This window comes from Danio aesculapii, chromosome 16 (genome assembly GCF_903798145.1).
Source record: "Danio aesculapii chromosome 16, fDanAes4.1, whole genome shotgun sequence".
Lineage (NCBI taxonomy): Eukaryota > Metazoa > Chordata > Actinopteri > Cypriniformes > Danionidae > Danio > Danio aesculapii.
In genome coordinates this window covers 790575-809433 of record NC_079450.1, presented here as the reverse complement: position 1 = coordinate 809433, position 18859 = coordinate 790575, and the positions used below count along the sequence as shown (strand labels likewise).

At 38.7% G+C, this 18859-nt stretch overlaps 3 protein-coding genes across 4 annotated transcripts in view; 2 read left to right on the top strand and 1 right to left on the bottom strand.

Annotated features, from left to right (window-relative positions):
- The window catches only part of iqgap3 (IQ motif containing GTPase activating protein 3), a 48477-nt gene extending 47758 nt beyond the window's left edge, over positions 1-719 (bottom strand). Inside the window, exon 1 of the mRNA XM_056475203.1 lies at positions 415-719. Coding sequence (XP_056331178.1) covers positions 415-445 — 31 coding nt within the window. The 5' untranslated portion in view covers positions 446-719. The remainder of the gene's footprint in view (positions 1-414) is intronic.
- Positions 720-6776: 6057 nt separating this feature from the next.
- Positions 6777-17183, top strand: LOC130243020 (tetratricopeptide repeat protein 24). Its single transcript, XM_056475045.1, has 12 exons — positions 6777-6997; positions 7438-7731; positions 7869-8070; positions 9627-9833; positions 10032-10160; positions 10233-10354; positions 12828-12905; positions 13236-13341; positions 13852-13945; positions 14702-14781; positions 15336-15375; positions 16595-17183. The coding sequence occupies exons 1-12, from the start codon at positions 6803-6805 to the stop codon at positions 16695-16697; spliced, it is 1650 nt and encodes a 549-aa protein (XP_056331020.1). The 5' UTR covers positions 6777-6802; the 3' UTR covers positions 16698-17183.
- A 1410-nt stretch (positions 17184-18593) lies between these two features.
- The window catches only part of gnrhr3 (gonadotropin releasing hormone receptor 3), a 7987-nt gene continuing 7721 nt past the window's right edge, over positions 18594-18859 (top strand). For both annotated transcript variants that reach the window (XM_056475433.1, XM_056475432.1), the window contains exon 1: positions 18594-18847. The gene's annotated coding sequence lies outside the window, so the exon portion shown is untranslated. The remainder of the gene's footprint in view (positions 18848-18859) is intronic.

Below are 18859 nucleotides of genomic sequence, written 5' to 3'. Positions count from 1 at the left end.
CTGCTAATGTTGTCTTAAAGTCATACTTGCAGGCCATTTCAGACCGAATATAGCAGTATAGGGACAGTGTCACTGCTCAAAAATGAAGGATGGTGGGAATATAAAACCAACTTTACCTCAAGCTCTGATTAATCACAGCTAAACCGTGTCATTCAGACCCTCATCTAAAATAGTGGATTAAAATACACAGGAAAAATAATAGGAAATACATCTATGACATTTCATATCTCGACTTTCTTGTTAGTTTACGTGTTTCTTTCGATGTAAAATATAATGTATTTCCTTTATTTTGGGCCTGTGCTTGATTTGCCACTGGCTGAGCCTCATATAAACCCTTCACAAATCGTAACGAACGTCTAGTTTGATTAAATTAATATTCTTGTGAATGTTTTAATGTCGGTAATAGTTACTTACAGCCAGAGCGTTGCTGCACACCGTCGCCCATCTCTGTACGTTACAGCTTCTGTCGATATCTGAATAATTTTTTAATCAATCAATACAAACACACGCCTTTGGGGATAATCCCTGATATTCTCCTCAGGAAACCGTTACTGTCTGAAACCGCGAATTACTGACACTCTAAGCTTTAAAAAGCTCTAACACATCTATATCGACAACTGAAACTAAACTTTAATTCGCCCGTGATTAATAATTAAACGATTAAATACGGCTTAGAAACGCGAGTCCTGTCGTCTGTCAGTTGTTTATGGTTTTGAAAATCCCGCCCGCTTCTCATTGGATGACGAACGGTTCCACCCACGTGATCACGGCTGCGCGCGGGGCTGTGCATTATGGGTGTTGTAGTTTGGATAAGATGTCAAACAACAGACCTCTGAAAAGACATCGTGTTCATTATTGTAAACCATAAATATAAAGATATATCAATCGATCTATATAGGATGCAAATATTCATGTAAAAATGCTTTTTATTTATTTTATGCGATCTTTTTCGCAGACATCAGACCTGTTGATAAATACCAGAAATGCAACTATTCTATCTATCTAATTTACTGTTTGATTATATAATGTTACTGTTATTTTTTTTATATGAAAAACAACTATTAATTTCAATTCAAGCTTCTTTGTATAGCGCTTTTCACAATAGTTTTTGTGTAAAATAAGAATTCTGTAGTATTTTATATGTATAGCGGGAGTCTTTATGGTAATATTTTCTAGAAAAAAACATCCCCAAATACACATTCAAACATTATTTTTAGAGATAACCTCCGAAAATTTGTTATCATTAAAGCTATTAGTTTTATCACAGATAGATGATTGATTTTGTTACTGATATATAGGTTTCACACATTAAAAATACTATAGTAATTCACAAAAAATACTGTAGGGTTTTTGAACTATACTTAAATAATGTACTTGAATTACTCTGTTAACACAACAACCACATTAATAATAAAATCCTTACTGAATATAAACAAATGAGCCAATACTGTAGTTTTCTATAAGTATAATATATATTAAACGTGAATACACCACAGTTTACTGTAGTAAAACATATACTACAGTGTTTATTACCGTTTATCAGCTCACTATACAGTATGTGGAGTTGTTCATACTATAATATAAAGCACTTTAGTATTAACTATAAATTAAAATAGTATGTTAATGTGGGTTATCTTATCCTCAATTCTGGAATAACGCAGATGATCACAGAAGACGCTAGAAGGCCATATTTACGCGTTACGTCACGTTTCCATGACGACGGATGTAAAAGCGTGACCCGCACCTGCTCAGGTAAGCGACACACACACACACACCTGTCCGTCTGCTGTTCTGTGTGTGTTTATATTGAACAGCTAATGTTTACAGAGACACGGAGAACATCAGACATGAGGAACATTACCGGAAGCACTCTTCATCATCGTCATCATATTCATCATCATCGCCAGCATCATCTGGATTCACTCGTGTAAGTGCGGCTCACACACACACACACACACTCACACACACACACACACACCGCTATAGTTATTATTATATAGTCTTCGAGAGTCGTCAGTCAGTAGTTATACAGTGTGTTTGCAATGTGTGTGTGTGTGCGTGTTTGCTGTGGTAACTGTGTGTGTGTGTGTGTATTTTAGTGACACTCTAGAAGCTGATGAATGATTCATTAGTGAAGTGTGAATCCTTTCTGCCAGTAACACACACTTTAAAACTGAACACAAACTGCTGGAGTGTGTTATTGATGGTCCTGCATTCTGCACAGTCAGCTCCTGCTCATTCATAAGTTACAGGGGCGCAACTGCACATTTACTGAGGGGTATGCGGGATCAAGTTTTGCGCCCCCACCCCCTAAGAGTTTACGTATAACAAAATTTTTGAGGATGCAGGGCTAACCAAGACCACACATCTAAACACACACAATACAAACAAAAATAAAAGAAGTCCATAGACAAGTTTTCTGGCTGTAAACAATATTTTATAACAAATACATTTTACAAATCTGAACAAGTAGTGGTAAAAGTTCAATTAATTTCTTCTTAATTTCCTTACTAAATGATTACTGCACTTTAACACGCCTTGCTTTTGTACTTGCCCATTTGTCAAGTATTTCATCAAATGAGGTTGACCTTGCTAGATTGTTTTCAATGAAGATGATTGCAAGCTGTGACAAGCGGTCATTGTGCATAGTTGAACGAAGGTATGTTTTTATAAGTTTCAGTTTGCTGAAAGATCTTTCTGCAGAGGCAACAGTTAGTGGCATTGTTAGGAAAACTCTTAATGCCACTGTTAAATTTGGGAAGACCTTGTCAAGATTTTCCTGCTGAATAAAATTGCAAGACAAACAATACCTAAATTTGCAAAACCCTGACCTGCCATTCATTCATTTATTTTTTGTGGGGTCATTCCTACCTGTTCTTTTCTCTGGCTCTATTTACATTTTCTTGCTCTCTGTCCTCACCATCTTCATGACTAAGTAAACAAAACAGATGTTTTATAACATTTAATCAGCAAAGTCTAGAATAACTTAATTTACAATGTTTCTTAACATAACTAAAATAGATATACAATCTGACCCTTTCTTACCTGTCTCTTCACCTGCTCTGAACTCATTTACTGCTATTTTGTCATTGCCCTCCCCCTCTTCATGGCTGAAAAAATAGACCAGATATTTAACAAAAAAATTAAAAAAAATTCTACTAAACTATTAAAAATATAGTATTAAAAACATTCACACTGTCACTATTTATTCATTCATTTTTTTTTTTTTTTTTTTTTTTTGGCTTAGTCCTTTTATTACTCGCCACTGTGTAATGAACCACCAAATTATTCAGCATATGTTTTACGCAGCGGATGTCAACTTTTATGTGCGCTAATTATTTTTAAACCAATTATTACTTTCTCTTGTATCTGAAATATATTCAGGTTAACTTAACAAAGATACATTTTGTATGATCCTCTTATTTTGGTAAAATAATGAAATAAATAAAAAAAATTTGTTTTCTTAAATTTTGACCTCAACTGTTCGTGTGATTTGACAGTTTATTTAATTTAATCTAAACAGTTACATCTACATGAACACTTTAAACTTGGCTGTTTGACTGGAATTCGTTGTTATTTTACCTCTTGTAGATGATATTTGGTCAACAAGTAATAAGTTTTTACTCCCAAATAAGGTAAAAGAAATTAATTTGAAAAAAATTACACAGGTTCTACCCCTGCAATATATGTATTAAAATTTTAAAGACAAATGTTCTTTTTGTAACACTGAGCCTGAAAGTCTTTTACATTTATTTTGTACTTGTACATTTTCTGATGATTTTTGTAAACAGGTTTCAGGGTTGCTTTTTAATTCATTTTACAAAATAACTAACTTTGATGAATGCATTTTTCTTTTTTTTTTAACTGTAAAACTGGCTATAATACACTCAATATTGCTCTAAAGTTGATAATTGTTCTTGGGAAATTTCACATACAGGTTAAAGTAATGTCTATAACTTCCTCCTTTATTTTTTTCTGTAAAGATTTTAAAATATTTTATAATTATTTGACCTCAATTACAAGATACAAGAAGGCCATAAAACCTTTCTAATAATAATAATAATAAAAATTATCTGTACAATCTAATTATTTAAATATGATGGATCTCCCCATATGTATTTTTTATTGATTGATTTTTATGACTTTTACATGTGTTATCATATAACCCAGTATGCTTGTCAGTTATATGCTTCACAAAAAAAGTTATTTGCGACTATCAAACGTCTACCGTAAAGTCACATGGACTTACGCCAGGTATATGTATTTAGCCCATCGAATTATACTGTTTTTACATACTTTAGTGGATGGAAGTATGCGATTTCGGACGAAGCCACGGTGTCCCCCTGCCTGGACAAAACCACCTCCTCTGCTCTTACGTTTGGTAAAAGCAGGAACGGCGCGTCTATAGAGGCGACCTACAGTATAGGCGGCAGAATAGGGAGGGCGGCGTCAGCGAACCCCCCGGTCCTCGCGAACCGGTAACTTTCTTTTTTAACTTAACATTACGGGTTGAGGGCGGCGTGATCGCCGTTCGCCTAAAGCGCCAGTTCAGCTCGCTCCGGCCCTGGGTAAAGCCCAGGCTAGGTGGCGGTTATGATTTATGAACTCTTTCCCAAAAACAGAAGGTAAATAATAGTATGTTAATAATAGTATAAGCTTACCAATCTCTGATTATCCAATTTGACATAGCAGATTTCATTTTAAGGCATTGTTTTACATGTTCTTTTTTTCGTTTTCTATTTTGGGCACCACTCCTCTTCATTCTTCTCTCCATTTTAAACAAGTGACTGTAACTGAATAACGGATTAATCAACTGGTCTACGGAGGGGGAGGGGTGGTATTATATTATTTTTATTTAATAAAATACAACATTAAACTCGTATAAAATGCCAAATAAACTTTTTTTTACCAAATATATTTATTTATTCAATATTATTTGAAACTTTTAAAAAGGCTCATTTCAAAAATAGTTTTGGCACAATGGCGCCCCCCCCCCATGTGCGGCGCCCCTATGCACTGCATATACTGCATACCCCATTTTTGCGCCTCTGATAAGTTATATTATAAGTGTGTGTGTGTGTGCGTGCGTGTGTGTGTGTGTGTGTGTGTTTTGAGCCAGAAGAGATATAACTGAAGACCAGATGATCCTCCTATGAAACTGTAATTATTTTTTCATAATAATAGTCATAACATAATAGCTTCGATAGCAAATTTGTAAGAACCATGTGTGTTTGTTGTGTATTTATATGTGTATGTGTATGTAAGTGCGTGTAGGTTTATGTGTGTGTTTACGTACGGTATATGTTTGTGCTTGTTTGTTTATGTGGTGTATGTATTAGTGTGTGCGCAGCGCATTTGTGTCTACTTATATGTGTGTGTGTGTATTCATGTATGTTTGTGTGTGTGTGTACATTTATGTGTGTTTTGTTTGTTTCTGTGTGTATATATATGTGTGTGTGCACGTGTGTATGTGTGTGTGTCAATTTATGTGTGTGTTTATGTATGTGTATGTATATGTATCTTGTAAGTGTATGTTGTGTATGTTGTAAGTGACGCTGCAGATTTGTCGGCTGCACATCCATGATGCCAATCTCCCGTTCCACCACATCCCAAAGCTGCTCTATTGGATTGAGCTCTGGTGACTGTAGAGGCCATTTGAGTACAGTGAACTCATTGTCATGTTCAAGAAACCAGTCTGAGATGATTGGCGCTTTATGACATGGTGTGTTATCCTGCTGGAAGTAGCCATCAGAAGATGGAGACACTGTGCTCATAAAGGGATGGACATGGTCAGCAACAATACTCAGGTAGGCTGTGGTGTTGACACCATGCTCAATTGGTACTGATGGACCCAAAGTGTGCCAAGAAAATCTCCCCCACACCACCAGCAGCAGCCTGAACCGCTGATACAAGGCAGTATGGATCCATGCTTTCATGTTGTTGAGGCCAAATTGTGAGCCGAGCATCTGAATGTGTCAGCAGAAATGGAGACTCATCAGAGCAGGCAACATTTCTCCAATCTTCTATTGTCCAGTTTTGGTGAGCCTGTGTGAATTGTAGCCTCAGTTTCCTGTTCTTAGCTGACAGGAGCGGCACCCGGTGTGGTCTTCTGCTGCTGTAGCCCATCCGCCTCAAGGTTGGACGTGTTGTGTGTTCAGAGATGCTCTTCTGCAGACCTCGGTTGTAACGAGTGCTTATTTGAGTTACTGTTGCCTTTCTATCAGCTGGAACCAGTCTGGCCATTCTCCTCTGACCTCTGGCATCAACAAGGCATTTGCGCCCACAGAACTGCCGCTCACTGGATATTTCCTCTTTGTCGGACCATTCTCTGTAAACCCTAGAGATGGTTGTGCGTGAAAATCCCAGTAGATCAGCAGTTTCTGAAATACTCAGAGCAGCCCGTCTGGCAACAACAACCATGCCACGTTCAAAGTCTCTTAAATCTCCTTTCTTCCCCATTCTGATGCTCGCTTTGACCTGCAGCAGATCGTCTTGACCATGTCTACATGCCTAAATGCAGTGAGCGGCTGCCATGTGATTGGCTGAGTAGAAATTTGCATTAACCTAAAAAAGTGGCCGGTGAGTGTATATGCGTCTGCATGTGTTTTTGTGTTTATGTATGTATTTGTGTGTTTACGTATGTGTGTGTACATGTATGTTTATGTGTGTATGCATGCATATACAGTATGTATATGTAAGCATGTATGTATTTATATGTGTGTATTTATGTGTGTGTGTGTGTGTGTGCGTGTGTGTGTGCTCATTAGGCTGCTCATCATGCGCTGTGATCTGCTGTGAGTTGATGGCCTCTGATGGTTCTACAGTCAGAGATGTTGATCAGAAACAAAAGCAGAAGCAGAATAAAGCAGATGTGGAGGATTCAGACGCTCAGCTGCAGATACACAGACTGACCACTGCAGGACATGCGGCGCTGCGGAGCAGAGATTATCATGCAGCGCTGCAGCACTTCAAGAGCGCATTCAAAACTGCTGGCAAGGTCAGAATACACACATTTACATGTCTGTGTTAGCCCTGTGGCCTCACAGCAAGAAGGTCACTGGTTCGAGTCCCGGCTGGGTCAGTTGGTGTTTCTGTGTGGAGTTTGCATGTTCTCCACGTGTTGGTGTGGGTTTCACCCAGAGTCCAAACACATGCGCTATAGGGGAATTGATGAACAAAATTGGCTGTAGTGTATGAGTGTGTGTGTGTATGGGTGTTTCCCAGTACTGGGTTGCAGCTGGAAGGGCATCCGCTGTGTAAAACTTATGCTGAAATAGTTGGCGGTTCGTTCCGCTGTGGCGAGCCCTGATGAATAAAGGGACTAAACTGAAGGAAAATGAATGAAATAATAAATAATAGCAATAATAATTCAAAATAATAATAATGAAAATTCTAAATTATAATAATACTGTGTGTGTGTGTGTGTGTGTGTGTCAGCAGAGAGAGCGCCGTGTGCGCAGGGCCTGTGCTTTGAATCTGGGCGCTGCATATGTGGAGTCTGGAGACGCACAGAAGGGTCTGGAGGTGTTGATGCGTCTGCAGCCGGGGGCGAGAGGACAGCGCATGGCAGACCTGCAGTTTAACCTGGCCACGGCACACGAGGCGCTGCAGGAGCCGGAACAGGCCAAAACACACTATCAGCAGGCGGCGCAGCTCTACAGATCACAGGGAGACGCAGATGCAGAAGGAGACACATGCTGCAGACTCGCACACTGCCAACAGCTCACACAGGTCTGCACACAACACAACACTTGTGCACTTACTGTGCATTACAGGTAAAGACATTACAGGTCTTTGTGTGTGTGTGTGTGTGTGTGTGTGTGTGTGTGTGTGTGCGTACATGTGTATGTGTATATGTGTGTGTTCAGGAGTGGACTGAGGCTGCAGAAAGTCTCCAGCGAGCAGCTGACAGCTACAAAACGGCTGGAAATGTGTCTGCTGCTGCACTGGTGCTGAAGGATGCTGGGAAACACATGCTGCAGAGTGGCTGCTGCGCTCGTGATGACATCATCAGTGTGCTGACTGACAGCCTGGAGCTCAGCGCACACATACAGGACCAGGACACACGCGGTAACACTACACTCACCACACCATAACTATAATCATCACTATAATTTTAAATATAACCATAACTATAACGAGAACTATAAATATAACCATAACTATAATTATAATCATAACCACTACAAGTATAGTATACAAGTATAACCACTATAACTATAACCACTATATGACCATAACCATAAATATAACCATAACCACCAAAAGAATAACTATAACCACCATAACTATAACCATAACTGTAATTATAACCATAACCACTATAAGTATAGCATATAAGTATACCCACTATAACTATAACCACTATATGACCATAACCATACCCACTATAACTATAACCATAACTATAACGAGAACTATAAATATAACCATTACTATAATTATAATCATAACCATTACAAGTATAGTATACAAGTATAACCACTATAACTATAACCACTATATGACCATAACCATAAATATAACCATAACCACTATAACTATAACCATAACCACCAAAAGTATAGCTATAACCACCATAACTATAACCATAACCATAACTGTAATTATAACCATAACCACTATAAGTATAGCATATAAGTATAACCACTATAACTATAACCACTATATGACCATAGCTATAACCATAACCACCATAACTATAACCATAACCACCATAACTATAACCATAACCTTAACTATAACCTCCATAAGTATTACTTCAACCATAACCATTACTATAACCACCATAACTATAACTATAACCATAACCTTTACTATAGCCTCCATAAGTGTAACTTCAACCATAACTATAACCACCATAACTATAACCATAACTATAACCACCATAACTATAACTATAACTATTATAACTATAACCATAACCTTTACTATAGCCTCCATAAGTGTAACTTCAACCATAACTATAACCACCATAACTATAACTATTATAACTATAACCATAACTATAAGCACCACAACTATAACCACTATAACTACCATAACTATAACTATAACCAACATAACTATAACCATAACCACCATAACTATAACAATAACCACTGTAACAAAAACTATAACCATAACTATAACCACCATAACTAAAAATATAACTATAACCATAACCACCATAACTATAACCCTAACTATAAGCACCATAACTATAACCATAACCTTAACTATAACCACCATAACTAAAACTATAATTATAACCATCATAACTATAACCATAACTATAACTATTATAACTGTAACCATAACCTTAACTATAACCTCCATAAGTATAACTTCAACCATAACTATAACTATAACCACCATAACTATAAACATAACTATAACCACCATAACTATAACTATAACCATAACTATAACTATAACCACCATAGCTATAACTATTATAACTGTAACCATAACCATAACCTCCATAAGTGTCACTTCAACCAGAACTATAATTATAACCACCATAACTATAACTATAACCATAACTATAATCATGACCATAACTAAAACATAATCACACCGTGTGTGTGTGTGTGTGTGTGTGTGTGTGTGTGTGTGTGTGTGTGTGTGTGTGTGTGTGTGTTCAGGGAAGCTGCTGAATGACGTGGGCTTGAGTTTCTCTCAGATGCGTCTGTTCTCCGAGGCGTGTGTGTGTTATGAACAGGCTCTTCCTCTGGTTTCCGCTAAACCGCAGCGGCTGGCGGTGGTGCTGCAGAATCTGGGGGCAGTTCACAACACTCAGGGTCAGTTCCAGCAGGCGCTGCGCTTCCACAGAGAGGCTGCCGCGCTGCACGGTGAGCAGGAAAATAAACACACACTTCACATTTCTGGGCTTCTCAATCGGTACTTTCAAAGAGTTCGCATTTTTGATGAAACCTTCACTGCAAAAAATACTTTTCGTCCTTATGCTGTGTCCCAATACGCCTGCTTATACTACATCCTAAAAGTTTGTACTTTTGACCTCATACTGTACATCTGCACGCGTCCCGCAGGTTCTCAAGGCAGCCGCGGTGCTCAGGGTCGCTGCTTCAGTAATCTGGGCTTCGCTCTGGTGGAGCTGGGAGAACTAGAGGAGGCCTGGGAGAGTTACACACACGCGCAACAGGCCTTCAGAGACACTGGTACACACACAAACACACACTCACTCACACACACATATACACACACTCACACACACTCTGTGTCTCCTCCAGATGATGCGTGTGGTCAGTATCAGGTCAGTGAGGGTCTTGGTGGTATTAAACTCCAGATGAAGGACCCAGAACGAGCCGCTGTTCACTATCAGGACGCCCTGCGGATGCTCTGCCGGTGTCAGGTCAGATACATCAACATCTCACACAATATTGTTTTATATATTGTACAACCATAAACCAGAAGTGTGTACACTAGTGAAAACACAAATAAAACAGAAAGTAGTGATTTCCAAATGTACTTTGACTTGTGTTTGACTGCAGACAATATGAACACACAATATCTGATGTTCTGTCTGGTCGACTTCACTTCATGTGTAAATCTCCATCCTCTCCTGTCATTCAGAGCTGCAACACACTCCAGAAACAGTACCAGGATCAGTTTAGGGCAGTGATCAGGTAAACTGCTGAATAATGATGTGATGTGACACAGGTGATGTCAACAGGTGATTGTGATTATGATTCGGTACAAAAGCAGCATCAGTATAGGTCTAGTCCTTCATGAGCTAAGACGGGCCGAGGATCACCAGTTTGACAACAAATATGAGAGAAAATGATTGAAATGCTTAAACACAATGTTCCTCAGAGAAAGAGAGGAAGACATGTGGATATTTCACCTTCAACAGTGCAGAACATCATTAAAGATTGAAGAATCTGGAGGAGTTTCAGTGTGTAAAGGACAAGAGCGCAAGCCTAAGCTGAACAACCGTGACCTCCGATCCCTCAGGGGGCGCTGCATCAAGAATCCTCATTCATCTATAGGCCAGATCACCACATGGGCTCAGGACTACTGCGGCAAACCTGCAGTACCACAATATAGAGTTACATACAAAAATGTCAGTGAAAACTGTGCCAAAAGGAAGCCCTATGTTAACAGTGTCCAGAAGTGACATCCACTTCTCTGGGCTCGGAGGCATCTGGGATCAACTTTCACACAGTGGAGACGTGTACTGTGCTCAGATGAATCAGTATTTCAGGTATTTTTTGGGAGAAATGGACGCTGTGTGCTCTGGACCAAAGCAGAAAAGGATCATCCAGACTGTTACCAGAAACAAGTCCAAAAGCCAGGATCAGTCATGGTCTGGGGTTGTGTCAGTGCTCTTGGCAAAGGTAACCTGCTCTTCTGTGATGCTCCATTAATGCTGAAGTACAGAGAGATTCTGGAGCACAATATGCTGGCTTCTTTTCCAGGGACACCCATGCATATTTGAACAAGACAACGCAAAACCACATTCTGCACTCATTAGTCCTGCTGCAGTGGAAGAGGATACAGGTACTGGACTGGCCTGCCCGCAGTCCCGACCTGTCTCCAATAGAGAATGTGTTGCTGCAGAGGAAGAGAATACGGGTACTGGACTGGCCTGCCCGCAGTCCCGACCTGTCTCCAATAGAGAATGTGATGCTGCGGTGAAAGAGAATACGGGTACTGGACTGTCCTGTCGGCAGTCCCGACCTGTCTCCAATAGAAAATGTGTGGCTGCGGAGAAAGAGAATACGGGTACTGGACTGTCCTGTCGGCAGTCCCGACCTGTCTCCAATAGAGAATATGTTGCTGCGGAGAAAGAGAATACGGGTACTGGGACTGTCCTGTCTGCAGTCCCGACCTGTCTCCAATAGAGAATGTGTGGCACATTTTGAAGCACAGAATGTGACAATGAAGACTCCGTACAGTTGCCCACCTTAAGACTTGTTTGCAGGAAGAATGGGACAAAATAACACCTGAAAGACTTCATCACTTGGTGTCTTCAGTCTCCAAACGTCTTTTAAGGCCCAATCCCAATTCTATTTTTGTACCCCTTCCCCTTGGCCCTTACAACCGAGGGTTAAGGGGAAGGGCTTCAAAATTTACCCCTAAGAATTGGCACAGCAATATAAGTGTTGTGAAAAGGAATGGCAACATTACAAAGAGGGAATAGCTTTACCGATACAACTGTTTCGAAATGTGTTGCAAAAACCAAATTTGTAATATGTGCACAATATGCTTCCTTCATTTCCAGGGACACCCATGCATATTTCAACAAGCCAATACAAAACCCCATTCTGCACCCATTACAGAGTCCTGCTGCGGAGGAAGAGGATACAGGTACTGGACTGGCATACCTGCAGTCCCAACCTGTCTCCAATAGAGAATGTGTGGCACATTTTGAAGCACAGAATGTGACAATGAAGACCCCGTACTGTTGCCCACCTTAAGACTTGTTTGCAGGAAGAATGGGACAAAATAACACCTGAAACCCTTCATCACTTGGTGTATTCAGACTCTTAACGTCTTTTAAGGCCCAATCCCAATTCTATTCTCTCTATTCTGCAATCAAACACAAGTCAAAGGAAATCTGGAAATCACTACTTTCCTTTTTATTTGCATTTTCCACACTGTCCAATGCACTTCTGATTTGGGTTTGTCTGATATTTATCTGATTTTAGCATCTCGAATGAGTGAGCGATTCACAGTAACTTGCTTTGTTACTTAATGAATCAGTTGGGTTGAATGAATCATTTGAATAAATGATTCATTGAAATGGTGCTTTTGTCTGCGTTGACCTGTGTGTTTGTTGTGCGTGTGTGTGTGTGTGTGTGTATGTGTGTGTGTATCTGCAGGATGTGTCCAGTTCAGTGCAGGAGCGTCTGGTCAGTAAACTGAGTGAAGCTTTACAGCAGAAGCTGATCCTGCAGCAGGTATAACACTAATGAGTATTGCAGTTTAAAGTTGTTCTGTCTGTGAAATACATGTTTCAAAGTATTTAGATTTGTTCACACCAATCAATATTTTTTTAATCAATAGTTTTACATTTCCTCTATGAAAAACAGAATTTATTGTGATGTTTCTTTATTTTACACTGAATATCTGTAATGCTGATGAAATTGTTCTCTTTTTTTGTAAATTATGAATCATACAGTAATATTGTTTGTAGCTTGATGCAGTGATTGCAGAATTGGACAGAACTGCTCAAATGGTGCATCTTAAACAGGCACAGAATTGATCATCTTTCGAAATCCAGACTGTAGTTTTATTTGACTGTAAATGGTGCAGCCGCTCTCACTGTCACTGATACTGATCTTAATCTGGCCCTCAGAGAGCAGCAGCAGCGCAGAGACAACACACACGACGACGGTAACACACACACACACACTTCCTCTGGCAATCCTCACGCTGAATACACTCCTGATGCGCTCTCCTGTGTGTGTGTTTGTGCAGGACCACAACTCTGAGACCTGATGTACAGCAGAGGACGAGAGAGATGACGGATGGAGCAATAACAGAGCGTAAGACACACACACACACACACACACACACACACACACACAAACACATACATGTATGCATTCTCATTCGCACACTCACAGGCATGCATGCACACACATGCATGCACAGATACACTCACTCAGACACAAACAAATGCATACACTCACAAGCACGCACACACACACACACACAAATATGCATGAATGTGCACATGCACACACTCACATGCATACACACTTATATGCAAGCATATGCACACACACACACTCACACAAATACACAAACAATGCAGATTCACAAATGATAAACCAAAACACTTACAGATGAGTGTGTGTGTGTGTGTGTGTGTGTGTGTGTGTGTGTGTTCACTCTCAGCAGACAGAAATCAGCAGGCAGAAATGATGACGTCTTCAGAGCCGCAGCTGAATCAAGAACAAGCAGATCAGCACAGGTCACTGCCAGAGGCCAACAGGTCACAGTGCGCGCACACACACACACACACACACACACACACACAAAGCACAGACATAGACACAAACAGACACACCAAAAGTACAGACACACACAAAGCACACAAACATGCAAACACACTGACATATGCACACACACACACACACCCCTAGTCATGTGTGATAGTGTCAGGTCTGAGATCAAACACATCAGACTCTATTATGGCCCGTTTCCACTGACTGGTACAGTATGGTTCGGGTCGGTGTGGGTCACCTTATCAGGCTTGCGTTTCCACTAACAAGTGTAACCTTTTGGTGGGCGTGGTGTTTGACAGAGAGTTTCAGTCGACATCATTCTCACTCGAATAGTGTGTTCGTGATTCAGGTTGCTGAAACAGTTTGCTCCTGTGTGTTGTCGGGCTTCTCCTTTGTTCGCGCTTCACTCTCGCGTTTGTCCTTTTCTTTTCTGAAAGGATCAGATGTCGGAGACACTTCAATAATCACACACACGTTAGTATCATCAGCTCAACCAGTTCGTTATATCAAATATAGACACGATGGCGAGCTCCCTGGAGAAAGTGAACCGCTCGCACTTTTAGACGGGCTCGTAAAACAACAACAGGACACGGCAGGTTCTGTTCTGGCCATAAAAGCGTACCGAACCAAACCGTACCGCACCACTCAGTGGAAACGGGCCATTAAACTGATTTATCTTTAATAAACATTAGTAAACACTCAAGTTTAACAGCGGTTGTGTGTGTGTGTGTGTGCTTTATCAGGAATCTGAACAACACATATGATAAAGCAGAAGTTCATCAGCAGAATGGCAGCTTACAGCCTTCAGGAGCTCCAGCACACGGTGAGCTTAAACACACACACACACGCATTCACACACACACTGTGAACTTTAACACACACACAATCTCCCAAACACGGTAATACTTTAATACACACTGTGAGCTTGGACACACACACACACATGCATTAAGCATAAACACACACACACATACTCACACACAAACAGTTAGCTTGAACAAACACACACACACACACACACACACACAACACAAGGTCAACTTGAACACACACACAGACACTCACACACATGCTGAGCTTGGACATACACACACACACACACAGTGATCTTGAACACACACACACACAACCACAGTCGGACACACATTCTCCCACACTCTCGCACACACTCCACCACACAGTGAGCTTGAACACACACACACATGCTGTGAGATTGAATACTCACACACACCAGCACACTGTGAGCGTCAACACTCACTCCACTATAATTCATTAATGTTAAAGACACAAGTCAAATGCTGTAAAGTGAGTGCGTGTGTGTGTGTGTGTGTGTGTGCGTGTGTGTGTGTGTGTGTGTGTGTGTGTGTGTGTGTTCAGGTGATGTGTCAGTGAAGCCGAGGCCGCTGCAGATGAATGGGTATGACTCTGTTTCCTCGAAACTTCTTCACGTTCAACTTTCATATAACCTTGATTACTTATTATTATATTATTATATTATTATTATTATTATTATTATTATATTATATTATTATTATATTATTATTATTATTATTATTGTTGTTGTTGTTGTTGTTGTTGTTGTTGTTATTATTATTATATTATATTATAATTATTATATTATTATTATTATTATTATTGTTGTTGTTGTTGTTGTTGTTGTTGTTATTATTATTATTATTATTATTATATTATATTATAATTATTATATTATTATTATTATTATTGTTGTTGTTGTTGTTGTTGTTGTTGTTGTTGTTGTTGTTGTTGTTGTTATTATTATTATTATTATTATTATTATTATTATTATATTATATTATAATTATTATATTATTATTATTATTATTATTATTATTATTATTATTGTTATTATTATTATTATTATTATTATTGTTGTTGTTGTTGTTGTTGTTGTTGTTATTATTATTATTATTATTATATTATATTATAATTATTATATTATTATTATTATTGTTATTATTATTATATTATATTATAATTATTTTATTATTATTATTATTATATTATATTATAATTATTATATTATTATTATTATTGTTATTATTATTATTATTATTGTTATTATTATATTATATTATAATTATTTTATTATTATTGTTATATTATATTATAATTATTATATTATTATTATTACTATACTACATTATTATAATTATTATTGTATTATTATTATATTATTATTATTATTATTATTATTATTATTATTATATTATTATTATTGTTATTATTATTATATTATAATTATTTTATTATTATTGTTATATTATATTATAATTATTATATATATATTTTTTATTATTATATTATTATTATTACTATACTACATTATTATAATTATTATTGTATTATTATTATTATTATTATTATTATTATTATATTATATTAGTATTATTATATTATTATTATTATATTATATTATAATTATATTACATACAACTTTTTTGTTAAATGCATCACGTAGACAGCTGCGGTTCAAGCTCATTTAAAGTAAATATTGTTATATGAATTAATATGTTCAATAACTTTAATAACATTTACAATATTCATGAATGTGTGTAAATCTTGTGCTAATCATGATTACTGTAGAAATAATAGATTTAACAATGTACCTGTTTCAGTGCACACCCATTGGCCAGGAGCTCAGCGACTCTGCCCACTGACAGAGATGAGGCCACACCCCTGAAGAAGAGACTGAAGTCCATATTCTGCACAGTCATGTGACATAAACACTGGCGGAGCCTCCAGACTGAACACACAAGGACAGATTAATGATGTGTTTTACATTTAGAGAGACTTTTAAAGGCTGGATCAAATGTGCTGAACACAGAGAGACTTTCTTTGTGATCATCAATCTTGTATTATTCCATGCAGTATTTCATCTCTTTACTTGTTTCTGTTTATGACCAGTTAAAAATAAGGATTTTAAGCCTCATCCACTAATGAAGCACCTACAGAAAATACTGATGCTATCAAATAAACTTTTCATCGGTCAGCGGTTTTCCATCTTCAAACCTCAGCTTTCTGGCTTTAATTCATCACTGCTTTATTTTGGTGAAAAACACGATGAATAAAGCTCTCTTAGTTCTGAATAAATCCTAACACAATAACATCACCGTGACAGTAAACATGTATTATACTCCATTTTAGATTCCTCATATATTTTTTATGGCTTGTATAAGCATTTCTCTGCATGTCGTACTGTGTATGACCGAGTATGTGACAAATAAAATTTTCATTTGACTTGAATTTGAAGTGAAGTTTAATTATGAACTAATTTTCAGAGGGGCGACGTGGTGGCGCAGTAGGTAGCGCTGTCGCCTCACAGCAAGAAGGTCACTGGCTCAAGTCTCGGCTGGGTCAGTTGGCATTTCTGTGTGGAGTTTGCATGTTCTCCCCACGTTCGCGTGGGCTTCCTCCAGGTGCTCCGGTTTCCCCCACAAATCCAAACACATGCGGTACAGGTGAATTTGGTACGCTTAAATTGTCCGTAGTGTATGAGTGTGAATAAGGGTGTGTGAGTATTTCAGTCGTGGGTTGCGGCTGGAATGGCATCCGCTGTGTAAAACATGTGCTGGATTAGTTGGCGGTTCATTCCGCTGTGGTGACCACTGATTAATAAAGGGACTAAGCCAAAAAGAAAATGGATGAATGAATAATTTAGAGAGGATCACGTGCTTATGATTGCTTGCGGCTGCTCCAGCATTATTCAATTCATGATTCACCAATCAAATGACTCCTAAGCCACTATAAACACCCTCAGTTCCATATTACATCTTCATTTGAGGAATCCCCCCTTCCAGCCCTACTCCTCCTGCTTTCCTAGATGGGTGGCACGGTGGTTAGCACTGTTGCTTCACTGCAAGAACGTGACTGGTTCTAGTCCTTACAAAGCCAGCTGACATTTCTGTGTGAAGTTTACACGTTCTCCCCGGTTTCCTCCCACCGTCCAAAAACAACTTAAGTTAATTCAATTCAATTCCCCTTTATTTGTATAGCGCTTTTACAATGTAGATTGTGTCAAAGCAGCTTCACATAAAAGGTCACAGTAAATAGGAACAGTGTAGTTCAGTTTGTAGTGTTTAAGTTCAGTTCAGTTTAGCTCAGTTCAGTGTGGTTTAATAATCACTACTGAGAGTCCAAACACTGAAGAGCAAATCCAACGATGCGCAGCTCTACAGATCCTGAACCATGGAAGCCAGTGGTGGATTAATTGACTAATCCAAATCAGCACCATAGACATGCTCCTGTAAGTAATTACCTCTTAAGAGCAATCACTATCTGTTCATTAGCTACTACAGCAGGGGAGTTCTCCAGATCTACCTGAGCTCAAACTCCCCTCTCACCTTGCAAACGGGAGGGAGCCCCAGGCTCGAGGATCTTCTGAGCTCAGGGCTCTCTCCTGGGACAGCATGCCAAACAAGCTTTATAATCAGTCATCAAACTTTAAAGTCTGTGAAACCAAAATGTACAGTGTTTCTTTTGATAGAGCACATTGTTCTTCTCAATAGAAGGCTTGAAATAGTAACGGTAACTGGTGAGTGAGTCTCTTTCTCCCTCTCTCTTTCTCCCTCTCTCCCTCTCTCTCTCAGTCAGTCGGTCAGATTAAGGCAGTGTTGAGTTGTGTTCAGTCGGGCTCTTCATCTTGTGCGTTTCCTGAACTCAGATGTGGATCATAAGAGAAATAATAATGCTAATAATGATGATGATGTCTCACTCATCATGCTTTCTTCTACACGGATGACACTCAGAAAATCATCAACATCACAGACTGACTGGAGGATCTTCATCCAGGGTAATGGAAAACCTCGAGTCGGCTGGATATTATCATTATTATAGAAGATCCATCTGCATCACGCACCAACAACACTGAGGTGAGCATGGCA